We start from the raw sequence: 25,010 nt of genomic DNA, 5'->3' as shown, positions 1-25,010 counted from the left end.
CCCCCCCCCCCCCCCCCCCCCCCCGGGGCTTCCTGATGCTCCATCCCCCCACGGGGCCCAGCCTCCATGAGTCAGCCCTTGAGCCTCCGGCCTAAGGTGTCTGCCTGGGCCAGGGTGGGCTCTGCAGGTGGGCGCTGCTCCAGGATGTGCCAGATGGGCAGCTTGGAAGGGGCTAGGCCTGGCGTGGGACCCCACTGGCCCCGGAGCAGTAGCCTGGCCTGCCCTGGGGCAGGGCAAGCACCATGGGGTAGGGGGTGCTCCCCGCTTCATGCAGGTCTGTGAGGAGGTGTGATTGGGGTGCTGCAAGAGCTGACGGGCAGCAGGCCCCCTCCCCTAGCCAGGTGTCAGCGGCTTCCCGAGTCCGCCGCGGCAGGGTGGGTGGGCAGAGGCTGAAGTAGGGCCTGGCCCGGGCCTGGAGGGAGCTCCAAAGAGAGGCGTGGCCTCAGAGCCCCTCCCATTGGGGGAGCCCTTCAGTCTGTTGGGGGGTCCTTCTGGGTGGCCGTGGGGATGGCCTGTGTTCCTTTGTGGTCCTGGCATCGTCTGGTGTGCAGTGAAGTGCCAGCTCCCCCTGTGTCCCCAGGTCCCCCTCGGGGACTGCATTGGGCAGGATGGGTGAGGAAACCCCAGTTTCCGGTCTCTGGCGGGCTGAGGGCGTGTCTGTGGGGAGGGGGGCTCCTTGCTCCTTCCCGCCGGGACACTCCCCTCCCTGGCTGCCTGGGCGGGGTGGGGCCTTAGGGGCGGGGAGTACAGCAGGCAGGGAGTGGCCACATCGACTGGGGCTCTGAGCTGAGCCTGTGCCCCTGTTCCGAGTGAGCGTCTCGTGGGGCCGCCAGCCTTCAGCTGCCTGTGTGCCACGCGGGGCTGCCCGGAGCACTGTGCTGAGGCTGAGGGTCTGGGCGACGAAGGTGTGGGGGTAGCATGTCTCAGAACCAGCTCCGCGTGCCGGCGCCCGAGGGCCTGGGCCGAAAGAGAACCAGCTCGGAGGACAACCTGTACCTGGCTGTGCTCAGGGCCTCTGAGGGCAAGAAAGGTAGCAGGGCTCCCCTTGGGCACCCCCGCCAGGCAGGGCGGGCCCCTGTGGGAGGAAGGCCCACATCCTGTGGCAGGAAGCCTTGGCACCGGGTGGGGGGCTGGTCTTGGAGATGGGGGTCGGGGGCCAGCCATCCCCCCCCAACACAGAGTGGGCCAACAGGAGCCCACGAGGCTGATGGGGGGCCTCTGAGCATCAGGTGTCAGGCCTGGACGGGTGAGGAACTCTGCGCTCTGGGGAAGGTTCACTGCTCTGTCAGCAGCACACACAGCTTCCCTTCTAACACCCCAGTGGGCCCTGGCCCTGGCTCTGGCTCTGCCACACCCCTGCTTGGGTCTCAGTCTGTAGGGGGCGGCGGGAGTGCAGGACAGGACATGTGTGCCCTGGGCTCAGGGTGCGGTCCAGGACCCTCCCATTTCCTCTGGGGAAGAGCCGGGTGGGGTGCTGCACCTGGCGGCGCCTGGGCCCCTGGCACCTGGGTCTCTGCTGTCCTGGCTGGGCTGCGGGTGAGGGCGCCTGGGTCTCAGTGTGTGATCTGAGGGAGGCTTTGGGGCTCCCCAGGCGGGACCTGGCCAGCCAGGCTGCCGTGTCTGCATGGTGGTCACTGGATGGCCTCCGGGGCTTCTCCCAGGCCCCAGGTAAACCGGTCTTGTCTCCCTCAGATGAGCGGGATCGTGTGCAGAAGAAAACCTTCACCAAGTGGGTCAACAAGCACCTCATCAAGGTTGGTGGTGCATGCTCGTGCGTGTCACAGGGGCCAAGGCTGCGGGAGCCGCCGAGGGAGGGTGGCCCCCACCGCCTAAGGCTGTCCCCATGCTGCCTGCGCACTCACCTTTCATCTCTGAAACCTGTTATTTTCTGTCCTTTTTCTTCCCTACGCCTGCTCCTGTCTTTCTCTTCCTCCTCTTCCTTCTGGTTTCTCCTGGTCTCTCCTTGCAGCACTGGAGGGCAGAGGTAGGTGCCTCCGCGGGGCAGGGGTGTTCCATGGGCTCCTGGGGGACTCAGCCCCCGCCTCCTTCCCTCTGGTACTGGCACCCACTCGGTGGATCAGCCTCCCAGGGACTGTTGGTGGCTCTGGGGGACTGGCCACCTCAGCCGCTGCGGTCCCCACAGGCCCAGAGGCACATCAGTGACTTGTATGAAGACCTCCGCGATGGCCACAACCTCATCTCCCTGCTGGAAGTCCTCTCGGGGGATAGCCTGGTACGTGTGCCCCTGCCCCCTCCGGGCCCCGCCTGCCCCCACCTGGAGACCTCTGCCTACCTTCCCTCCTTGGGGCCTCTCCGGCCGCCCACTCTACTCAGAATCCAGCTTAGCCCTTCCTGCCGTCTCCCTGGGGGCAGCCTGGCCTCACCCCTGGCAGTGCCTCCTGCCCAGGCTGCTGGGCATCACAGTCGAGGGCCTGGCCTGGGAGTGGCCGCAACCCTCGGACCTCGGCCGCTCTGGGCCTTGCTGCCCTCCACATCGGGCCCCTGACACAGTAACCTCATGCTCTGCTCTGCTTTGGTTTCTCTGCTGCTTGGACTCTGAACCTTGACCTCTGCCCTTTACCCTTTGCCCTGCTCTGGCTGGGCAGCCGAGGGAGCGGGACGTAAGCAGGAGCTCACGCCTGGTGAGTGGCTGTGCCTGCTGGCCGCAGCGGCACGGGAGCTCCCCACGACTATGGAGCCCAGCTTTCTGGGGGCTGGCGGCCCATCGGCCGACCCCTGCCTGGCTCTTGGGCGGGCAGGTGGTTGGGTGTCAAGCTGCCTGTCCACCGTGCTGCCCAGAGCTGGCCTGGGATCCACCAGCAGCTGCTGTGGCTGCCGCCGCCGGGCAGAAGGACCCCCCCTTAGTGCCACTGCCCTCCACATGAGGCTTCCTGGCTGTTGTCTCCTCCCACCCCTTCCTTCCTTCCCTCAGCCTGGATCGCTGGACTTCCCGAGCCCTGAGGGGCCTGGCCTGGCCCCTGGGCCGGTGGCCTCCCTTTCCCTGCGGGGGAGGGTGAACCTGGGATGAGAGGGGCTGCTGCCCCCTGGGGAAGACCCTTGGCTCGGTCACTGCGGTGCTCAGGGGGTGTTGAGGGTGGGGCCTGGGAGCTGCACTGCACTGTGGGTGCTGACCGGTCCTCCCCGCAGCCCCGGGAGAAGGGGAGAATGCGCTTCCACAAGCTGCAGAACGTCCAGATCGCCCTGGACTACCTCCGGCACCGCCAGGTAAGGCTGCCTACCTGGCCCTGGGCCCCACCCAGCCCCTCACTAAGCCAGCCCTGCCCTGTGGGCCGTGACCGAGAGCCCCTCGCTCACAGGTGAAGCTGGTGAACATCAGGAATGACGACATCGCCGACGGCAACCCCAAGCTGACCCTTGGCCTCATCTGGACAATCATTCTGCACTTCCAGGTAGAACGGCTGCCCCCAGGACCCCCACCCCCTGCGGGAGTTTGCGGAGTAGCCTGGGCTCCTCGGCTGGCGGGCTGATCCGCTTTCTGGCTGGGGTGTGGCCCAGGAGGTGGCTGGCACCATAGGTATGGTGGCGCCTGGGTGCCTTCCTGCCAGCCACAGCCCTGGGCTGGATCTGTGGCCTGAGGGTACAGGCCTCTCTCTGAGGCCACCTATCCGTGCCCTCTGGCCCCGGCTGGGCAGGGCCTGGAGCCTCCCTATGGAGGAATGCAGGCCCCAGTGCCTGCCCTGGGGAGGCTTCTGCAGCAGCGCAGGCTGAGTCACCCGCTGCTTGTCCTGGCTGCACAGGAAACCACAAATCTGAGAGCTGAGCAGGCAGAGCCTGGTGCTGGCACGGCAGCTGAGTCACACAGGCTGGCAGGACGACAGGCAGCTAGGGGTGGGTGGGCAGAACCTGGCCTGAGCATGCCACTGAGTGCAAAGCCAGGCTGCCAGAGGCCCCACCTGCCAGCCCGAAACCAGGGATGGAGCTTGACCCCCAGCCTTTTCCAGGCCTGGGGGTTCTGGGCCAGGTTTAGGGGCATACTTATGGGCTCCTCTTATGCCCACTGTCCTTCCACTGTGCTCCATCCCAGCCCTTGGAGGTGCAGGGTGCAGCCTAGCCCTCCCCAGTTAGGGGAGTGGGCACCTGCTGTGTGGTGGCAGTGAGGGTTGGGGGTTCTGAGCTGCGTGGTGGTAGATGCCACCAGCTGGAGTGGCTGGACTTGTGGCCCCCAGGCATGGCCAGTCCCAGCAGCTTCCCAACAGGGAAAGGCTCTGGAGCCCAGTGCTGCCCTGGCTAGCTTGGTGGCCCCATGCACTCCCCTGGGTGCCGAGCTGCCCCTGCCCCTGTGCATGTGGCTGTGGGCACAGGGCAGTCCTGACACCCGTGGCTGAGCTGTGGCCTCCTGTGCGCTGTGGGCAGATCTCGGACATCCAGGTGAGCGGGCAGTCAGAGGATATGACGGCCAAGGAGAAGCTGCTGCTGTGGTCACAGCGCATGGTGGAAGGGTACCAGGGCCTGCGATGTGACAACTTCACCTCCAGCTGGAGAGACGGCCGTCTCTTCAATGCCATCATCCACCGGCACAAGTACATGGCCCCGGGGGCAGCGGGCTGGGGGCTGGGGGCACCCCCACCGTGCCTCCGCTAGGCAACTTCAGACACGTCGGGGCAGGGAGGAGGGCAGGAGGAACAGAGATGAGTGCCAGCTGGCCGCCTCGAGGTGGTGGAGTTCAGGGCCCGACCCTACCCTAGTGCCCTTCAGAAGCACCACCGCTTCCTCGAGGCTGGAGGGCCTGCAGGCTGCTGGTCCTCACAGCCAGGAGCATGTGCCCGCTATGGACACCTCCAGAGGGGCCTGGTGGGCAGGGTGGCTGCAGGGAGCGCTGCCTGGCACTCTCCACTCTGCACAGTCCTCTTGCCGTGCCCTGGCTCCTGGGCATGGGGCTGGCAGGGCGCTTTCAGCTCTGCCCGTGTGGCAGCGTACCTTTCAGGGTGAGTGTGGGGCGGGGTCCATGGCTGCTGGGATGTGTGAGGAGCAAGCCTGTGCACCCGCCTGTGTGGTGTGGCCGCTGGTCTTGTCCCACCCACCTGACCAGCCACCTGCTTGTCCCAGGCCCATGCTCATCGACATGAACAAGGTGTACCGGCAGACCAACCTGGAGAACCTGGACCAGGCTTTCTCTGTGGCGGAGCGGGACCTGGGAGTGACACGGCTCCTGGACCCCGAGGGTGCGTCTGCGTGGCCCTCCTCCCTGCCCCTTCCCCTGCTGCCTGCCCCAGAGCCCCCGCTGAGCTGCTCTTCCCTGCAGATGTGGATGTCCCTCAGCCCGACGAGAAGTCCATCATCACCTACGTCTCGTCGCTGTATGACGCCATGCCCCGTGTGCCAGACGTGCAGGACGGGGTGAGGGCCAACGTGAGTGGGGGGCCTGGAGGGCAGGGGGCTTGGGCCTGGACACCCCGATGGCCCCTGACAGCCATCCGTGCCTGCCTGTGCCTGCCCGCAGGAGCTGCAGCTGCGCTGGCAGGAGTACCGGGAGCTGGTGCTGCTGCTGCTGCAGTGGATACGACACCACACCGCTGCCTTCGAGGAACGCAGGTTCCCCTCCAGCTTCGAGGAGATCGAGGTGGGCCTGCCGTGTGGGGTGGGGTCCTGGGCCTGCCCTGAGGGCCGGGCATGGTTGCCGACACCCTCATCCCCGGCAGATCCTGTGGTCTCAGTTCTTGAAGTTTAAGGAGATGGAGCTTCCAGCCAAGGAGGCCGACAAGAACCGCTCCAAGGGCATCTACCAATCCTTGGAGGTGAGTGGGACCACCGGAGGGGGGTGGTGTCCTAAAGGCTCTTCCAGAGCCCCACCTGGCCCTGCCTTTGGGACCAGGGCTGTCCCGGGTCTGGTGGGCTGGGGTCTGAGGGCCCAGCGCCCCATCCCCTGCCCCCTGCATATAGGGGCTGAGCTTGGCCCCTGTCCACAGGGAGCGGTGCAAGCAGGCCAGCTCAAGGTGCCCCCCGGCTACCACCCGCTGGACGTGGAGAAAGAGTGGGGCAAGCTACACGTGGCCATCCTGGAGCGGGAGAAGCAGCTCCGCAGCGAGTTTGAGAGGTGGGTGGGGCCCTGTGGTGGCAGGGGAACCACCCGAGGGTGAGTCACTGCCTGGGGAGGAAACCCCCGCCCGCCCCGCCCCCGGTGGGGGAACCCGAGCTCCCACTGGCCTTAGGACAGTGGGCCACAGGCAGGGAGGCCAGAGCAGGAGGCGAGCTACAGTCTGTGGCCAGGGCTGTGCCGGACCCGGCCAACGCGGCCCCTTCCCCGTGCTTCTGCCACAGGCTGGAGTGTCTTCAGCGCATCGTGACCAAGCTGCAGATGGAGGCGGGGCTGTGTGAGGAGCAGCTGAACCAGGCCGACACCCTGCTGCAGTCGGTAAGGGGTGTGGGGCAGGCAGCCAGAGGAGCCTGCCCCGCCCTGCAGCCGGAAAGCCAGGAGGGGGCTGTCTGCCTGGGCTCCTAGGGCAGGGGCAGGGGCGGGGCATGCGGTGGGGAGTCCAGGCCTGAGCTCCTCCCTCTGCAGCCAACTCTCACAGCCAACTCTCACAGCCTGCTTTGGGCAGAGTTGGTTTCTGGTCACCAGGCAGAACCCAGGGTGACTGCCTTGCCCCCGCCAGGCCCCCTCCCCTACAGCGGTTTACTGTTAGGGGAGGGGTGAAGGGAGGGCCCAACCCACGCTGCTTGCTCCGGAGGACAGGGCCACACAGCGTTACAGGAGGAGTTACCTGGGGTGGGTGACGGAGGATGAGGCCCAGGACCCCACGGACGTGGTCATGGGGGTACGGGTTCCTGGACCGGGCAGAATCTCTCTGGTCTTGGTCCCAAACCCCCCAGAAGGCCGGCAGGAAGATGCGTGAGGTGGGCAGGGAGGGAAGGGGGAGGATGGGGATGGGGGCAGGGGCCCACTGAGGCCGAGGAAGCGGGTGAGGGCGGCCGTCTTGGCCGGGGCCCCTGTGAGGTCAGAGGGGGATCGGCTGTGTTCCGAGTCACGACAACGACCTTGCAGGATGTCCGGCTGCTGGCCGCGGGCAAAGTGCCGCAGCGGGCAGGGGAGGTGGAACGGGACCTGGACAAAGCGGATAGCATGATCCGGCTGCTGTTCAATGACGTGCAGACCCTCAAGGATGGACGGCACCCGCAGGGCGAGCAGATGTACCGCAGGTGGGCCCCGCCCTGCCCTGCCTGTTGCCCAGGTCCACACAGCCCCAGGCCTGCCAACACCTACCTGAGTCCTCTGCTGCCCCAGGGTGTACCGTCTGCACGAGCGCCTGGTAGCCATCCGCACCGAGTACAACCTCCGGCTGAAGGCAGGCGTGGCGGCCCCTGCAACCCAGGTGACCCAGGCGACTCTGCAGAGTGTGCAGAGGCGCCCGGAGCTGGAGGACTCCACTCTGCGCTACCTGCAGGACCTGCTGGCGTGGGTAGAGGAGAACCAGCACCGTGTGGATGGTGCTGAGTGGGGTGTGGACCTGCCCAGCGTGGAGGCGCAGCTGGGCAGCCACCGAGGCCTGCACCAGTCCATCGAAGAATTCCGGGCCAAGATTGAGCGGGCGCGGAGTGATGAGGTGGGTGGCACTGAGCGATGGGCAGCGGAGGGGGTGGGCTGGGCCCAGCCACTGCAGGCCTCACCATCTCATCTGTTGCAGGGCCAGCTCTCCCCCGCCACCCGGGGTGCCTACCGTGACTGCCTGGGTCGGCTGGACCTGCAGTACGCCAAGCTGCTGGTGAGTGGGGTAGGGCCAGCTGGGGGAGGTGGGTAGTCTGCGGCCTGCTGACACGCACCCTCCTGCCCACAGAACTCCTCCAAGGCCCGCCTTAGGTCCCTGGAGAGCTTGCACAGCTTTGTGGCAGCCGCCACTAAGGAGCTAATGTGGCTAAACGAGAAGGAGGAGGAGGAGGTGGGCTTCGACTGGAGCGACCGCAACACCAACATGACCGCCAAGAAGGAGAGCTACTCGGTGAGGGGTGGCCCAGCGCCCTTGAACCCCACAGCCCCCTCCCTGCTGTGCCCTGGCTGTCCCCTGTAGTCAGAGACCAGTGGGGGCCCTGGGTCGAGTTTGCTGGGAGCCTGGCAAAGCTGGGTGTGGCCGGCCAGCCCTGAGACCCTTTGCCCTGGTGCCAGGCCCTGATGCGGGAGCTGGAGCTGAAGGAGAAGAAGATCAAGGAGCTCCAGAGTGCCGGGGACCGGCTGCTGCGGGAGGACCACCCGGCCCGGCCCACGGTGGAGGTGGGGCTGAGGGAGCCACCCAGGGCCCCCTGGGCCGGGGCGGGGCTGCAGAGGGGGCCATGCTGGGCCCCAGGTGGGACTGACAAGGACCTGCTGCCCTGTAGTCTTTCCAGGCGGCCCTGCAGACGCAGTGGAGCTGGATGCTGCAGCTGTGCTGCTGCATCGAGGCACACCTGAAGGAGAACGCTGCCTACTTTCAGGTGAGAACTGGAGCTCCCCTCCCCACTGTGGCTCAGCGGCAGCCTTGGAGGAGCCCCTGGACCCCCTCAGCAGCTCCAGTCAGGAACCCTTCTATCTGTTGCCAGCTGCTACCCGCAGCCTGACCAGGGCCTTAGCCAGGGATGCTCCCCAGGCCTCCTGGGGGCTTTGCCACTCCTTCCTCAGTGCCCCCGTCTTGGGCCTGCCCTGGGAGAGCTGTGGGCTAGGGCTCTGGTCCCAGGTAGCCCGGCGTGACCCCCTCCCGCTGCCCCAGTTCTTCTCAGACGTGCGGGAGGCCGAGGGGCAGTTGCAGAAGCTGCAGGAGGCGCTGCGTAGGAAGTACAGCTGTGATCGCTCCGCCACCGTCACCCGGCTGGAGGACCTGCTGCAGGATGCCCAGGTGAGGGAAGGGGTGTGCAGGGGCATGTCAGGAGAGACTGGCCTGGAGTCTGAGCTGCATGGATACCCTGGAGACTGGTGGGGGGGGCAACTGGAGGGGCCAGCAGGGGTTGGGAGGCACCATGGGGGGTGTAGAGGTCAGCTGACGGGGAAATGAGGCAGGGTGTGGGGAGCCAAGAGGCATCCTGTCTGAGTCGGGCCACCCCCATCTCCACAGCCACAGAGCTAGTAGAAGCCTGAGGTCAGCAGCTGTTGCCAGCCCTTGTACTGTAGGAGGGGCAGCAGCTGTTTGGCCTGAGATCTGGAGTGGGCAGAGTGGAGCTGGGCTTCGTGCTCTGGGGGCAGGAGTGGGATCACCCAGGAGGGTGGGGGCACAGTGAGGAGTGACAGGGAAGAGGGACTGGAGGCTGGAATGGCCTGAGGTCGGCAGGGCTGGGCGGGGGGAGAGCCGGCAGCTCCCAGGTACGTCCTGCAGCCTGGCCCCTGCGGAGGGGTGGGGTGGGAGGAGGTAGTGACCTTCTGCAGCCTGCAGGGGAGGGGCAAGGGGTGAGGGCACTGTAGGGGCCAGAGCGTAGCTGAGGACATGGTGGTGAGCTGGGGTGAGAGGAGGGTGCCCTATCTGGGTTGGGAAGGAGCGAGGGCGCATGGGTCTGCTTGGGGCCAACCCCCGGGGCCCGTCCCAGCTACACCTCCTGCTTTCAAGTGCCGCCACCCCGGGAGCATCAGGAGGACCCCACAGGCCTGGTCCAGAGTCTGGGGGTGCCTGGGGCAGGCCTGCGGGTCTCCATGGCCCTTGTCTGGATGCTGCTCCTCCCCCACAGGACGAAAAGGAACAGCTGAACGAGTACAAGGGACACCTCTCAGGCCTGGCCAAGCGGGCCAAGGCCATCGTGCAGCTGAAGCCCCGCCACCCAGCCCACCCCATGCGGAGCCGCCTGCCCCTGCTGGCCGTGTGCGACTATAAGCAGGTGGAGGTGAGGGCAGGCCCAGGCTCCACCGGGGGGCGTGGCCAGGCAGGGCACAGCATGGCTGTGTCCTCACCACCTCTGCCCGTTCCAGGTAACCGTGCACAAGGGTGACGAGTGCCAGCTGGTGGGCCCTGCACAGCCGTCCCACTGGAAGGTGCTCAGCAGCTCCGGCAGCGAGGCCGCCGTGCCCTCTGTGTGCTTCCTGGTGACCCCGCCCAACCAGGAGGCCCAGGAGGCTGTCACCAGGTGGATGGCAGGGGCTCAGCAGGTGGGGGGTGGACGGCGGGTGGGACGCTGATGATGCTGACTTATAGCCCTGACCTGCCAGGCTGGAGGCCCAGCACCAGGCCCTGGTCACGCTGTGGCATCAGTTGCACGTGGACATGAAGAGCCTTCTGGCCTGGCAGAGCCTTCGCCGTGACGTGCAGCTCATCCGCTCCTGGTCCCTGGCCACGGTACACCTGTCCCCCAGCCGGGGGCTCTCTGGGTGGGAGGAGAGGAGGGGCATTCTGCAGGGCACAACCGCCTCGCCCGGCACTTAGCCCCACGTGCTTCCCCCAGTTCCGCACCCTGAAGCCAGAGGAGCAGCGCCAAGCCCTGCACAGCCTGGAGTTGCACTACCAGGCCTTCCTGAGGGACAGCCAGGACGCAGGCGGCTTTGGGCCCGAGGACCGGCTGATGGCCGAGCGCGAGTACGGCTCCTGCAGCCACCACTACCAGCAGCTACTGCAGAGCCTGGAGCAGGGTAGGGCATGGCAGGGCTGGGGCGGTTGGGCTGGTGTGAGGTGGGCAGTGGAGTGACCCGGATGTGTTCCCCAGGTGCACAGGAAGAGTCTCGCTGCCAGCGCTGCATCTCCGAGCTCAAAGACATCCGGCTGCAGCTGGAGGCCTGTGAGACGCGCACCGTGCACCGCCTGCGGCTGCCGCTGGACAAAGAGCCGGCCCGGGAGTGTGCGCAGCGCATCGCTGAGCAGCAGGCAGGGGTTGTCCCCACCCTGTCCAGTCCCATCCCTCTCCCCATCTCTCTTCCCACCCTCCCTCCTTCGGCCCTCAAGGGGCACTGTGTGCTGCGCCTGGTGCTAAGTACATTCCCACTCCGTCTTTGCAGAAGGCGCAGGCGGAGGTGGAGGGACTGGGTAAAGGGGTCGCCCGGCTCTCCGCCGAGGCCGAGAAGGTCCTGGCCCTGCCAGAGCCATCACCTGCGGCCCCCACGCTGCGCTCGGAGCTGGAGCTGACGCTGGGCAAGCTGGAGCAAGTCCGCAGCCTGTCTGCCATTTACCTGGAGAAGTGAGTGCACCTGGCCACAGGCGAGGTGGGCTAGGAGGTGCTGGCCAGGAGGTGGGAGGCCCAGGCTGGGGTGGCGGCCACAGAGGTGGTGAGAAGAGTTCGGGGCTGCATGTTCTTCTACAGTGCTGGCCGGGGGACTTCCTGGTGATGAGATTTGGGTGTGGGGAAGAGAGAGTGGAGCTGGGTGGTGGCTGCTGAGTGAGGTGGGAAGGCTGTGGATCCACTTTCAGCGGTATAGTAAGGAATTCCGCACCCTGCCTTGTCTGTCCTGTTCCTGGCCTGGACTTAACGGCCTCTGGCATTTATTTCCAATGGGTTATGTCATAGTCTCTTCCTGTGTTGCAAACCACATGTCCACCCCCTATCTACTCTTCACAAAACCGACACAGTGATAGGGCCGCCACTGTCTGCCACGGGGTGCCATTTCCACCCTAGTGTCACCTTTACCTGGTCTTGGGCTGCAAGGGCTGAGAACTAGTGGGCTCTTCCTGTTTCACGGCCTTGGGGTCTGCCGTTCCTGGCTGGCACACCCCCTCTTCCCTCTTCAGGCTGGGGCCTGAGTGTCCTTGAGTTGCAGAGGCTCCCAGCCTCCTTCTCCCCAAGTCTGTTCTCCCTGAAGCAAGCCTGTGACCACAGGGTCAGCCGACCCCCCAGGGTTGGGTCTGGGCTTGGCAGGCAGCACCTTGGGTCGCTGTGGCTCGGGTTCCATCCCCTTGGGCTGTTGCTCGAGCCCCATGTCCTGGCCCTGAGTCGTGCTTTCCCACCAGGCTCAAGACCATCAGCCTGGTGATCCACAGCACGCAGGGAGCCGAGGAGGTGCTCAGGGCCCACGAGGAGCAGCTTAAAGAGGCCCAGGCCGTGCCGGCCACCCTCCCGGAGCTCGAGGCCACCAAGGCCTCTCTGAAGGTACTGTTTCGGGGCTTGGACCTCATGGTGGGGTGGGGATACAGCGGGCCCAGCTGAAACTGCACATGCCCCTCCTGTCCCCAACAGAAGCTGCGGTCACAGGCTGAGGCACAGCAGCCCGTGTTCGACGCCCTGCGGGATGAGCTGCGGGGGGCGCAGGAGGTGGGGGAGCGACTCCAGCAGCGGCACGGGGAGCGGGACGTGGAAGTGGAGCGCTGGCGGGAGCGGGTCGCCCAGCTGCTTGAGCGCTGGCAGGCTGTGTTGGCCCAGACCGACGTGCGGCAGCGTGAGCTTGAGCAACTGGGCCGCCAGCTGCGTTACTACCGCGAGAGCGCAGACCCCTTGGGCGCCTGGCTGCAGGACGCCAGGCAGCGGCAGGAGCAGATCCAGGCCGTGCCGCTGGCCAACAGCCAGGCTGTGCGGGAGCAGCTGCGGCAGGAGAAGGTGGGCCTGGGTCAGTGGGGACGGGGTGGCTGGGCATGTCCTGCGGCCGCTGCTCTAACTGCACCGTCCCCCAGGCCCTTGTGGAGGAGATCGAGCGCCATGGCGAGAAGGTCGAGGAGTGCCAGAGGTTTGCGAAACAGTACATCAACGCCATCAAGGTAAGACCCCGCCGCCTGCGCCAGGCCCCAAGTCTAGGACTGTTGCCAGGGCAGCGGGCTTTCCCTGAGCCTGGGCCATGCCAGGGAAAGCCTGTGTGAGGGTTTGGGGGCTGGGCAGGGGTCACCAGAGGGCAGAGCTGGTGGCTGATCACAGTGCATTCCCACAGGACTACGAACTCCAGCTGGTCACATATAAGGCGCAGCTTGAGCCGGTGGCCTCCCCGGCCAAGAAGCCCAAGGTCCAGTCCGGGTCAGAGAGTGTCATCCAGGAGGTAGGGCGGGGCTGAACCTAGCTGGACGAGGAGCTGGCGGGCCTCTTGAGTTGTGGCTCCTGCAGGGCTAACCCTGGCTGTACTTCACAGTATGTGGACCTGCGTACACGCTACAGTGAGCTGACCACACTCACGAGCCAGTACATCAAGTTCATCAGCGAGACTCTGCGTCGCATGGAGGAGGAGGAGGTACAGCCCATTGGGCAGAGGCTGGGCGGAGGGGTCTATCTCACCACCTGTTGCGGCCCACACGCAGCCAGAGGAGCTGCCTGAGGCCAGGAGCTGCCTGAGGCACTCCCCACTCTCCCTGCTGGTGCTGCCAGCACCCTCTGCCCCCAGCTCAGCCTGCCCCACCTGTGGCCTGCCCCCTGGCCTGGCACGGCTACACTGCTCCCCCACAGTGGCTGGCGCCACCTCTCCTCCCTCGTGAGCGTCCCCTCTGCAGCCCAGCGGCCTCCTGTGTGCTCTACCTTGGCGTTCTGCGTTGGCCTCTCCGCTCAACCCTTTGCTGCCAGAAGTCGGGGGTGTTGGGTTGTGGGGCTAGGGAGGGGTCTTCCAAGCCACCCACCTGTTGGCTTCTCCTTACTTTCTGCGTGGCCCTGAATCCTCTTCCGAGCTGGCTCGGGTCTGCACTGCTGTCTCCACGCTGGCCGCCTCGCCTCACCCTGCCCCACCCAGGCTTCCCACCCTGGTTGGGGAGAGGGGTCCAGTGGTGGGAGCCAGGCCCCCTGGTGTCCAGCAGAGCTCAGGCAGGGCTGCGTGCTGGGCGTGGCTCGCAGGTTCCGAGCTCCTGCTTTGCTCTCTCTCTCCCTGTCCGTCTGTCTCCGTCGCCTGTCTGCGGGAAGCGGGGAGGACGCCTGGGCCTCCTTCCCCAGGCTGGTGAGCACAGTGGGGCCGGCTGCGATCGCTGCCCGAGTGCCCTGGGCGGGTGCACGCTGTCTCCTCCGCCGGGCTGGGGCCTCTGTCTTCCCTGACCCCTGCTCCGCGCTGTCTTAGTGAACTGTGCCGGTGCGTGCCCTGTGAGCGCTGGTGCCTGCCTGTGTTCACACTCTCTGCTTCTCTTCTTCTCTCTGCTGTGGCCGCAGAGGTTGGCTGAGCAGCAGCGGGCAGAGGAACGCGAGCGGCTGGCCGAGGTGGAGGCTGCGCTGGAGAAGCAGCGGCAGCTGGCCGAGGCGCACGCCCAGGCAAAGGCACAGGCGGAGCGGGAGGCGAAGGAGCTGCAGCAGCGCATGCAGGAGGAGGTGGTGCGGCGGGAGGAGGCGGCAGTGGATGCGCAGCAGCAGAAGCGCAGCATTCAGGAGGAGCTGCAGCAGCTGCGGCAGAGCTCGGAGGCAGAGATCCAGGCCAAGGCCCGGCAGGCAGAGGCAGCGGAGCGCAGCCGGCTGCGCATTGAGGAGGAGATCCGTGTGGTGCGCCTGCAGCTGGAGGCCACTGAGCGCCAGCGTGGCGGGGCCGAGGGGGAGCTGCAGGCCCTGCGTGCACGGGCGGAGGAGGCGGAGGCACAAAAGCGGCAGGCACAGGAGGAGGCCGAGCGCTTGCGGAGGCAGGTGCAGGACGAGAGCCAGCGTAAGCGGCAAGCGGAGGCGGAGCTGGCCCTGCGCGTGAAGGCCGAGGCCGAGGCAGCGCGCGAGAAGCAGCGGGCCCTGCAGGCCCTGGAGGAGCTGCGGCTGCAGGCGGAGGAGGCGGAGCGGCGGCTGCGGCAGGCGGAGGTGGAGCGGGCACGGCAGGTACAGGTGGCCCTGGAGACGGCGCAGCGCAGTGCAGAGGTGGAGCTGCAGAGCAAGCGCGCCTCCTTCGCGGAGAAGACGGCGCAGCTGGAGCGCTCCCTGCAGGAGGAACACGTGGCGGTGGCACAGCTGCGGGAGGAGGCTGAGCGGCGGGCACAGCAGCAGGCTGAGGCCGAGCGCGCGCGTGAGGAGGCAGAGCGGGAGCTGGAGCGCTGGCAGCTCAAGGCCAACGAGGCGCTACGGCTGCGGCTGCAGGCGGAGGAGGTGGCGCAGCAGAAGAGCCTGGCGCAGGCTGAGGCCGAGAAGCAGAAGGAGGAGGCGGAGCGCGAGGCACGGCGGCGCGGCAAGGCGGAGGAGCAGGCCGTGCGGCAGCGGGAGCTGGCTGAACAAGAGCTGGAGAAGCAGCGGCAGCTGGCGGAAGGCACCGCGCAGCAGCGCCTGGCCGCAGAGCAGGAGTTGATCCGGCTGCGGGCCGAGACGGAGCAGGGGGAGCAGCAGCGGCAGCTGCTGGAGGAGGAGCTGGCCCGGCTGCAGCGTGAGGCGGCTGCGGCCACGCAGAAACGCCAGGAGCTGGAAGCCGAGCTGGCCAAGGTGCGGGCCGAAATGGAGGTGCTGCTGGCCAGCAAGGCGAGGGCCGAGGAGGAGTCACGTTCCACCAGCGAGAAGTCCAAGCAGAGGCTGGAGGCCGAGGCCGGCCGGTTCCGCGAGCTGGCCGAGGAGGCCGCCCGCCTGCGTGCCCTGGCGGAAGAGGCCAAGCGGCAGCGGCAGCTGGCCGAGGAAGACGCAGCACGGCAGCGGGCCGAGGCAGAGCGGGTGCTCGCGGAGAAGCTGGCCGCCATCAGCGAGGCCACGCGGCTCAAGACGGAGGCAGAGATCGCGCTCAAGGAGAAGGAGGCAGAGAATGAGCGCCTGCGGCGGCTGGCGGAGGACGAGGCCTTCCAGCGGCGGCGGCTGGAGGAGCAGGCGGCGCAACACAAGGCGGACATTGAGGAGCGCCTGGCCCAGCTGCGCAAGGCGTCGGACAGCGAGCTGGAGCGGCAGAAGGGGCTGGTGGAGGACACGCTGCGGCAGCGGCGGCAGGTGGAGGAGGAGATCCTGGCGCTGAAGGCGAGCTTCGAGAAGGCGGCCGCTGGCAAGGCGGAGCTGGAGCTGGAGCTGGGGCGTATCCGCAGCAATGCGGAGGACACACTGCGCAGCAAGGAGCAGGCCGAGCTGGAGGCTGCCAGGCAGCGGCAGCTGGCGGCAGAGGAGGAGCAGCGGCGCCGTGAGGCTGAGGAGCGCGTGCAGAAGAGCCTGGCGGCCGAGGAAGAGGCTGCGCGGCAGCGGAAGGCGGCACTGGAGGAAGTTGAGCGACTGAAAGCCAAGGTGGAGGAGGCGCGGCGCCTGCGGGAGCGAGCAGAGCAGGAGTCGGCGCGGCAGCTGCAGCTGGCCCAGGAGGCTGCCCAGAAGCGGCTGCAGGCAGAAGAGAAGGCGCACGCCTTCGCGGTGCAGCAGAAGGAGCAGGAGCTGCAGCAGACGCTGCAGCAGGAGCAGAGCGTGTTGGACCGGCTACGCAGCGAGGCAGACGCCGCCCGGCGGGCGGCTGAGGAGGCGGAGGAGGCCCGGGTGCAGGCGGAGCGTGAGGCGGCACAGTCCCGGCGGCAGGTGGAAGAGGCCGAGCGGCTGAAGCAGTCAGCAGAGGAGCAGGCACAGGCCCGGGCTCAGGCGCAGGCGGCTGCAGAGAAGCTGCGCAAGGAAGCCGAGGAAGAGGCAGCGCGACGGGCACAGGCAGAGCAGGCGGCCCTGCGGCAGAAGCAGGCAGCTGACGCAGAGATGGAGAAGCATAAGAAGTTCGCCGAACAGACGCTGCGGCAGAAGGCGCAGGTGGAGCAGGAGTTGACCACACTGCGGTTGCAGCTGGAGGAGACCGACCACCAGAAGAACCTGCTGGACGAGGAGCTGCAGCGGCTGAAGGCGGAGGCCACGGAGGCCGCACGCCAGCGTAGCCAGGTGGAGGAGGAGCTCTTCTCAGTGCGCGTGCAAATGGAGGAGCTGAGCAAGCTCAAGGCACGCATCGAGGCCGAGAACCGTACACTCATCTTGCGCGACAAGGACAATACGCAGCGCTTCCTGCAGGAGGAGGCTGAGAAAATGAAGCAGGTGGCGGAGGAGGCCGCGCGGCTGAGCGTGGCAGCCCAGGAGGCTGCGCGGCTACGGCAGCTGGCGGAGGAGGACCTGGCACAGCAGCGAGCCTTGGCAGAGAAGATGCTCAAGGAGAAGATGCAGGCAGTGCAGGAGGCTACGCGACTCAAGGCTGAGGCAGAGCTGCTGCAGCAGCAGAAGGAGCTTGCACAGGAGCAGGCGCGGCGGCTGCAGGAGGATAAGGAGCAGATGGCGCAGCAGCTGGCGGAGGAGACGCAGGGCTTCCAGCGGACACTGGAGGCCGAGCGGCAGCGGCAGCTGGAGATGAGCGCTGAGGCTGAGCGCCTCAAGTTGCGTATGGCTGAGATGAGCCGGGCCCAGGCCCGCGCTGAGGAGGACGCCCAGCGCTTCCGGAAGCAGGCGGAGGAGATCGGTGAGAAGCTGCACCGCACAGAGCTTGCCACGCAGGAGAAGGTGACGCTGGTGCAGACACTGGAGATCCAGCGACAGCAGAGTGACCACGATGCTGAGCGCCTGCGGGAGGCCATTGCTGAGCTGGAGCGTGAGAAGGAGAAGCTCCAACAGGAGGCCAAACTGCTGCAGCTCAAGTCTGAGGAGGTACCGCCCCCTCTCCATGCGACGGGCGGGTGGGCCTGGGGATCTGCTTCGGTGGGTGGTGGGTGCTCCTGGGCCGGCGGTCCCTGATCACACCCTCTTCTTCTGCAGATGCAGACGGTGCAGCAGGAGCAACTGCTGCAGGAGACGCAGGCCCTGCAGCAGAGCTTCCTCTCTGAGAAGGACAGCCTGCTACAGCGGGAGCGCTTCATCGAGCAGGAGAAGGCCAAGCTGGAGCAGCTCTTCCAGGACGAGGTGGCCAAGGCACAGAAGCTGCGTGAGGAGCAGCAGCGGCAGCAGCAACAGATGGAGCAGGAACGGCAGCGGCTGGTGGCCAGCATGGAGGAGGCCCGGCGGCGGCAGCATGAGGCCGAGGAGGGCGTGCGGCGCAAGCAGGAGGAGCTGCAGCAGCTGGAGCAGCAGCGGCGGCAGCAGGAGGAGCTGCTGGCTGAGGAGAACCAGAGGTTGCGTGAGCAGCTGCAGCGCCTGGAGGAGGAGCACCGGGCCGCACTTGCGCACTCAGAGGAGGTCACTGCCTCTCAGGTGGCCGCCACAAAGACCCTGCCCAACGGCCGGGATGCACTCGATGGCCCTGCGACAGAGGCAGAGCCGGAGTACAGCTTCGATGGCCTGCGGCAGAAGGTGCCAGCCCAGAGGCTGCAGGAGGCCGGCATCCTGAGTGCGGAGGAGCTGCAGCGGCTGGCGCAGGGCCACACCACAGTGGACGAGCTTGCACGGCGGGAAGATGTACGCCACTACCTGCAGGGCCACAGCAGTATCGCAGGGCTGTTGCTGAAGCCCACCAATGAGAAGCTGAGTGTGTACACCGCCCTGCAGAGGCAGCTGCTGAGCCCTGGCACCGCCCTCATCCTGCTGGAGGCTCAGGCAGCCTCAGGCTTCCTGCTGGACCCGGTGCGGAACCGACGGCTGACTGTCAATGAGGCTGTGAAGGAGGGTGTGGTGGGCCCCGAGCTGCACCACAAGCTGCTGTCGGCCGAGCGCGCCGTCACTGGCTACAAGGACCCCTACACCGGGCAGCAGATCTCCCTCTTCCAAGCCATGCAGAAGGACCTCATCGTCCGGGAGCACGGCATCCGCCTGCTGGAGGCCCAGATCGCCACGGGCGGCATCATTGACCCCGTGCACAGCCATCGCGTGCCCGTGGACGTGGCCTACCGGCGCGGCTACTTTGACGAGGAGATGAACCGCGTCCTGGCGGACCCCAGCGATGACACCAAGGGCTTCTTCGACCCCAACACGCACGAGAACCTCACGTACCTGCAGCTGCTGGAGCGCTGCGTGGAGGACCCCGAGACAGGCCTGCGCCTTCTACCACTCACAGATAAGGCTGCCAAAGGCAGGGAGCTGGTCTACACCGACTCCGAGGCCCGGGACGTCTTTGAGAAGGCCACCGTGTCCGCGCCGTTCGGCAAGTTCCAAGGCAAGACGGTGACCATATGGGAGATCATCAACTCGGAATACTTCACGGCAGAGCAGCGGCGGGACCTGCTGCGGCAGTTCCGCACGGGCCGGATCACGGTGGAGAAGATCATCAAGATCATCATCACGGTAGTGGAGGAGCAGGAACAGAAGGGCCAGCTCTGCTTCGAGGGCCTGCGCAGCCTGGTGCCAGCCGCCGAGCTGCTGGAGAGCAGGGTCATCGACCGCGAGCTCTACCGCCAGCTGCAGCAAGGTGAGCGCTCTGTGCGAGAGGTGGCTGAGGTGGACGCTGTGCGGCGGGCCCTCCGGGGTGCCAACGTCATCGCAGGCGTATGGCTGGAGGAGGCAGGGCAGAAGCTGAGCATCTACGACGCCCTGAAGAAAGACCTGCTGCCGTCTGATGTGGCTGTGGCCCTGTTGGAAGCCCAGGCCGGCACCGGGCACGTCATCGACCCCTCCACCAGCGCCCGGCTGACCGTGGACGAGGCAGTGCGCGCCGGCCTGGTGGGCCCCGAGTTTCATGAGAAGCTGCTGTCAGCCGAGAAGGCTGTGACGGGGTACAGGGACCCCTACACGGGGCAGAGTGTCTCGCTGTTCCAGGCCCTGAAGAAGGGCCTCATTCCCCGGGAGCAGGGCCTGCGCCTGTTGGACGCCCAGCTGTCCACGGGCGGCGTCGTGGACCCCAGCAAGAGCCACCGTGTGCCCCTGGATGTTGCCTGCGCCCGAGGCTTCCTGGACGAGGAGACCAGCAGGGCCCTGTCAGCACCAAGGGCCGACGCCAAGGCCTACTGTGACCCCAGCACAGGGGAGCCGGTCACCTACAGCGAGCTCCAGCAGCGGTGCCGGCCCGACCAGCTGACCGGGCTGAGCCTGCTGCCGCTCTCAGAGAAGGCTGCTCGGGCCCGGCAGGAGGAGCTCTACTCAGAGCTGCAGGCCCGTGAGACCTTCGAGAAGACCCCGGTTGATGTCCCCGTGGGCGGCTTCAAGGGCAGGACGGTGACGGTGTGGGAGCTCATCAGCTCTGAGTACTTCACTGCGGAGCAGCGGCAGGAGCTGTTGCGTCAGTTCCGCACTGGCAAGGTCACTGTGGAGAAAGTTATCAAGATCCTCATCACCATCGTGGAGGAGGTGGAGACCCTGCGGCAGGAGAGGCTGTCCTTCAGCGGCCTCCGTGCCCCTGTGCCAGCCAGCGAGCTCCTGGCTTCCAGGGTCCTCAGCAGAGCCCAGTTTGAACAGCTCAAGGACGGCAAGACGACGGTCAAGGACCTTTCGGAGCTGGGCTCCGTGCGGACGCTGCTGCAGGGCAGTGGCTGCCTCGCTGGCATCTACCTGGAGGACACCAAGGAGAAGGTGTCCATCTATGAGGCCATGCGCCGGGGCCTGCTGAGACCCAGCACAGCTGCGCTCCTGCTGGAGGCGCAGGCGGCCACTGGCTTCCTGGTGGACCCCGTGCGGAACCAGCGCCTGTATGTCCACGAGGCCGTGAAGGCAGGCGTGGTGGGCCCCGAGCTTCATGAGCAGCTGCTGTCGGCCGAGAAGGCCGTCACCGGCTACAGAGACCCCTACTCAGGCAGCACCATCTCCCTCTTCCAGGCCATGCAGAAGGGTTTGGTCCTCCGGCAGCACGGCATCCGCCTGCTGGAGGCCCAGATCGCCACGGGCGGCATCATCGACCCTGTGCACAGCCACCGCGTGCCCGTGGACGTGGCCTACCAGCGTGGCTACTTCAACGAGGAGATGAACCGCGTCTTGGCGGACCCCAGCGACGACACCAAGGGCTTCTTCGACCCCAACACGCACGAGAACCTCACCTATAGGCAGCTGCTGGAGCGCTGCGTGGAGGACCCTGAGACGGGCCTGCGCCTCCTGCCATTGAAAGGGGCGGAGAAGGCTGAGGTGGTGGAGACCACACAGGTGTACACTGAGGAGGAGACACGAAGGGCATTTGAAGAGACGCAGATTGACATTCCCGGCGGCGGCAGCCACGGCGGCTCCACCATGTCCCTGTGGGAGGTGATGCAGTCGGACCTGATCCCTGAGGAGCAGCGGGCCCAGCTGATGGCTGACTTTCAGGCCGGCCGGGTGACCAAGGAACGCATGATCATCATCATCATTGAGATCATTGAGAAGACAGAGATCATCCGCCAGCAGGGACTGGCCTCCTACGACTACGTGCGCCGCCGCCTCACGGCTGAGGACCTCTACGAGGCTCGGATCATCTCCCTCGAGACCTACAACCTGCTCCGGGAGGGCACCAGGAGCCTCCGTGAGGCCCTCGAGGCGGAGTCTGCCTGGCACTATCTCTATGGCACGGGCTGCGTGGCCGGCGTCTACTTGCCCGGCTCCAGGCAGACGCTGAGTATCTACCAGGCCCTCAAGAAAGGGCTGCTGAGTGCCGAGGTGGCCCGCCTGCTGCTGGAGGCACAGGCAGCCACGGGCTTCCTGCTGGATCCCGTGAAGGGGCAGCGGCTGACTGTGGATGAGGCTGTGCGGAAGGGCCTGGTGGGGCCCGAGCTGCACGACCGCCTGCTCTCAGCTGAGCGGGCGGTCACCGGCTACCGCGACCCCTACACTGAGCAGACCATCTCGCTCTTCCAGGCCATGAAGAAGGAGCTGATCCCTACTGAGGAGGCCCTGCGGCTGCTGGATGCCCAGCTGGCCACCGGCGGCATCGTGGACCCCCGCCTGGGCTTCCACCTTCCGCTGGAGGTGGCTTACCAGCGCGGCTACCTCAACAAGGACACGCACGACCAGCTGTCCGAGCCCAGCGAGGTGCGCAGCTACGTGGACCCGTCCACCGACGAGCGCCTCAGCTACACGCAGCTGCTTAGACGGTGTCGCCGTGACGATGGCACCGGCCAGCTGCTCCTGCCGCTGTCGGACGCTCGCAAGCTGACCTTCCGTGGCCTGCGGAAGCAGATCACCGTGGAGGAGCTGGTGCGCTCGCAGGTCATGGACGAGGCCACGGCGCTGCAGCTGCGGGAGGGCCTGACCTCTATCGAGGAGGTCACCAAGAACTTACAGAAGTTCCTGGAAGGTACCAGCTGCATCGCTGGCGTCTTCGTGGACGCCACCAAGGAACGGCTCTCGGTGTACCAGGCCATGAAGAAGGGCATCATCCGCCCCGGCACGGCCTTTGAGCTCCTAGAGGCGCAGGCGGCCACCGGGTACGTCATCGACCCCATCAAGGGTCTGAAGCTGACGGTGGAGGAGGCTGTGCGTATGGGCATTGTGGGCCCCGAGTTCAAGGACAAGCTGCTGTCGGCCGAGCGCGCCGTCACCGGGTACAAGGACCCCTACTCTGGGAAGCTCATCTCCCTCTTCCAGGCCATGAAGAAGGGCCTGATCCTGAAGGACCACGGCATCCGCCTGCTGGAGGCCCAGATCGCCACGGGCGGCATCATCGACCCCGAGGAGAGCCACCGGCTGCCCGTGGAGGTGGCCTACAAGCGCGGCCTCTTCGACGAGGAGATGAACGAGATCCTGACCGACCCCTCGGACGACACCAAGGGCTTCTTTGACCCCAACACGGAGGAGAACCTCACCTACCTGCAGCTGATGGAGCGTTGCATCACCGACCCCCAGACGGGCCTGTGCCTCCTGCCGCTGAAGGAGAAGAAGCGGGAGCGGAAGACGTCCTCCAAGTCCTCCGTGCGCAAGCGCCGAGTGGTCATCGTGGACCCCGAGACGGGCAAGGAGATGTCCGTGTACGAGGCCTACCGCAAGGGCCTCATCGACCACCAGACGTACCTGGAGCTGTCGGAGCAGGAGTGCGAGTGGGAGGAGATCACCATCTCCTCCTCGGACGGCGTGGTTAAGTCCATGATCATCGACCGCCGCTCCGGCCGCCAGTACGACATTGACGACGCCATCGCCAAGAACCTCATCGACCGCTCGGCGCTGGACCAGTACCGCGCCGGCACGCTCTCCATCACCGAGTTCGCCGACATGCTCTCGGGCAATGCCAGCGGCTTCCGGTCCCGTTCCTCCTCCGTGGGATCCTCCTCCTCCTACCCCGTCAGCCCCGCCGTCTCCAGGACCCAGCTGGCCTCCTGGTCAGACCCCACTGAGGAGACGGGCCCCGTGGCTGGCATCCTGGACACGGAGACGCTGGAGAAGGTGTCCATCACCGAGGCCATGCACCGCAACCTGGTGGATAACATCACAGGGCAGCGACTGCTAGAGGCGCAGGCCTGCACTGGGGGCATCATCGACCCCAGCACCGGCGAACGCTTCCCCGTCACCGACGCTGTCAACAAGGGCCTGGTGGACAAGATCATGGTGGACCGCATCAACCTGGCCCAGAAGGCCTTCTGCGGCTTTGAGGACCCACGCACCAAGACCAAGATGTCGGCCGCCCAGGCCCTGAAGAAGGGCTGGCTCTACTACGAGGCCGGCCAGCGCTTCCTGGAGGTGCAGTACCTGACCGGTGGCCTGATTGAGCCCGACACGCCGGGCCGCGTGCCCTTGGACGAGGCCCTGCAGCGTGGCACGGTGGATGCCCGCACTGCACAGAAGCTGCGTGACGTGGGCGCCTACTCCAAGTACCTCACCTGCCCTAAGACCAAGCTCAAGATCTCCTACAAGGACGCGCTGGACCGCAGCATGGTGGAGGAGGGCACAGGGCTGCGGCTGCTGGAGGCTGCCGCGCAGTCCAGCAAGGGCTACTACAGCCCCTACAGCGTCAGCGGCTCCGGCTCCACCACAGGCTCCCGCACTGGCTCCCGCACCGGCTCCCGGGCCGGCTCCCGCCGCGGCAGCTTTGACGCCACTGGCTCTGGCTTCTCCATGACCTTCTCTTCGTCGTCCTACTCCTCCTCGGGCTACGGCCGCCGCTACGCCTCAGGGTCCTCGGCCTCTGTGGGGGGCCCTGAGTCTGCCGTGGCCTGAGCCTGCCTGCGCCCACCCTGCTCTGCATGCGGCCCAGCCCGGCTCCCACCGAGGCGCTGGGGCCGTTTTCAACGCTTAAAGGTGTCTTCCTCCCAAGTGGTGCCTAAAGTTTAACCAAAAAGACTAGACTAATATATTAATATATATCTGCTGTCCAGACAGCCTGTATCTTGGGGGACAGGGCTGGCCCAGCCCTGCTGGCCGCCTCACCCCCTCGGGTCTCCCCACTCCCTTCTACCTGCCACTCACACAGCCAGGTGCCTTGGAGGGTCCCACGCTGGGCCCCAGCCCACCCTCCTGTCCCCAGGGTTGCCCGCCTGCCCGTCCTAGCTGCACAGGGCAGCTGGGCTCAGCCCCGTCAGTAGAGGGCCGTCAGCCTCTCAGGGCTGGAGCCCTGGGCCGGCGTTTCTGCCCTGGTGTTTCTAGCACTGGCCTGCACGGTAGGCCTTGCTGGGGATGGGGAGCCCCAGTCAGCCTCTCTCCCAGTCTACCCAGAGAAACCCCTTCCCCATGGGAAGACGAGGCCCTCGGGCCCAGCCCCCACAGTGCTGTCTGATCTGTGCTTTCCAGCTCACCCCCCACACTCACTCCTGAGACCTCTGGCCTCCGGCGTCAGCCTCCAGCCTCGGTTCCCCTAGTAAGTGCCTTCCATGTCGGCCTCTAACCCCAGGCCCTGAGGACCCAGACCCGGTGGGGAGACGGACGTTCCAGCTGGCATGGCTGGGAGCTGCAGACCTGTCCTCCTGGTGGGTCCAGGGGCCCCTTCAGCTTGTGGACCCACCCTGGGGTGCCGCCTGCCCATCTCTCTCCCAGGGAGCCCCAGCCCTCTTTGGGCCCAGGGACGCCGGCCAGGCTCTGTGCTGACCCTCCTGTTCCACCCAGCCCTGGCCTCAGCAGCGACCACCCCTGCCTCCACCTTCCGAGCTTTGCATGTTCCACTAACCCTGGGCGGGTGGCAGGTGGAGGTGTCAGGCTGCTGGCGCCTCTGCAAGGGCAGAACACTAACCTGACCGTGGGCGGGGCCTTGTGGCATCCGCCCCCAATAAAAGCAATTCCAACCTTCCTGTGCCTCCTGCTTTGTGTTTTTGTCTTGGGGTCAGGCGTGTGTCAGGGACAGGGTGGCCATTGCAGCCCCGGGCGCCAGGCTCTGAGCTCAGCCACTATGGCCTGCCAGGGACAGATGTCTGTGTGCAACAGAGACCAGGTGCCAGCAGGAGGGTGGCCGAGAGACCCTGGGCAGAGGGTGCAGTGTAGGGCAGGGTGGTGGCCACACTGAGGCCGGGCCTGCTGGGGCCTGCTGCTGGTCAGGTGCTGACCGGTCCCCCAGCCCCACCCCTGCACTATGAGGGGCTATGAGGTGG

At 66.6% G+C, this 25,010-nt stretch overlaps 1 protein-coding gene across 9 annotated transcripts in view; it reads left to right on the top strand.

Annotated features, from left to right (window-relative positions):
* The window catches only part of PLEC (plectin), a 61,689-nt gene extending 36,978 nt beyond the window's left edge, over positions 1 to 24,711 (top strand). For 5 of the 9 annotated variants that reach the window (XM_026449697.2, XM_026449700.1, XM_026449701.1 and 2 more), the window contains 31 exons: positions 1,693 to 1,754; positions 2,144 to 2,233; positions 3,148 to 3,225; positions 3,318 to 3,410; positions 4,375 to 4,541; positions 5,068 to 5,183; positions 5,264 to 5,370; positions 5,462 to 5,581; positions 5,661 to 5,756; positions 5,928 to 6,055; positions 6,280 to 6,373; positions 7,004 to 7,158; positions 7,244 to 7,562; positions 7,644 to 7,721; positions 7,794 to 7,955; positions 8,120 to 8,224; positions 8,329 to 8,424; positions 8,697 to 8,822; positions 9,643 to 9,795; positions 9,881 to 10,035; positions 10,118 to 10,244; positions 10,351 to 10,534; positions 10,609 to 10,766; positions 10,898 to 11,076; positions 11,844 to 11,982; positions 12,070 to 12,426; positions 12,501 to 12,584; positions 12,752 to 12,856; positions 12,947 to 13,045; positions 13,942 to 17,322; positions 17,431 to 23,649. In XM_026449697.2, coding sequence (XP_026305482.1) covers positions 1,693 to 1,754; positions 2,144 to 2,233; positions 3,148 to 3,225; positions 3,318 to 3,410; positions 4,375 to 4,541; positions 5,068 to 5,183; positions 5,264 to 5,370; positions 5,462 to 5,581; positions 5,661 to 5,756; positions 5,928 to 6,055; positions 6,280 to 6,373; positions 7,004 to 7,158; positions 7,244 to 7,562; positions 7,644 to 7,721; positions 7,794 to 7,955; positions 8,120 to 8,224; positions 8,329 to 8,424; positions 8,697 to 8,822; positions 9,643 to 9,795; positions 9,881 to 10,035; positions 10,118 to 10,244; positions 10,351 to 10,534; positions 10,609 to 10,766; positions 10,898 to 11,076; positions 11,844 to 11,982; positions 12,070 to 12,426; positions 12,501 to 12,584; positions 12,752 to 12,856; positions 12,947 to 13,045; positions 13,942 to 17,322; positions 17,431 to 23,649 — 13,532 coding nt within the window. Of the gene's footprint in view, positions 1 to 755; positions 1,031 to 1,692; positions 1,755 to 2,143; positions 2,234 to 3,147; positions 3,226 to 3,317; positions 3,411 to 4,374; positions 4,542 to 5,067; positions 5,184 to 5,263; positions 5,371 to 5,461; positions 5,582 to 5,660; positions 5,757 to 5,927; positions 6,056 to 6,279; positions 6,374 to 6,418; positions 6,856 to 7,003; positions 7,159 to 7,243; positions 7,563 to 7,643; positions 7,722 to 7,793; positions 7,956 to 8,119; positions 8,225 to 8,328; positions 8,425 to 8,696; positions 8,823 to 9,642; positions 9,796 to 9,880; positions 10,036 to 10,117; positions 10,245 to 10,350; positions 10,535 to 10,608; positions 10,767 to 10,897; positions 11,077 to 11,843; positions 11,983 to 12,069; positions 12,427 to 12,500; positions 12,585 to 12,751; positions 12,857 to 12,946; positions 13,046 to 13,941; positions 17,323 to 17,430 lie in introns of those variants that run through there. The other 4 variants (XM_026449699.2, XM_026449695.1, XM_026449694.1 and 1 more) reach the window with 4 other exon arrangements.
* The last annotated feature ends 299 nt before the right edge of the window (positions 24,712 to 25,010 follow it).

The sequence above is a fragment of the Piliocolobus tephrosceles genome, chromosome 7, assembly GCF_002776525.5.
Source record: "Piliocolobus tephrosceles isolate RC106 chromosome 7, ASM277652v3, whole genome shotgun sequence".
Lineage (NCBI taxonomy): Eukaryota > Metazoa > Chordata > Mammalia > Primates > Cercopithecidae > Piliocolobus > Piliocolobus tephrosceles.
This window is presented reverse-complemented; position numbering and strand designations above follow the sequence as displayed.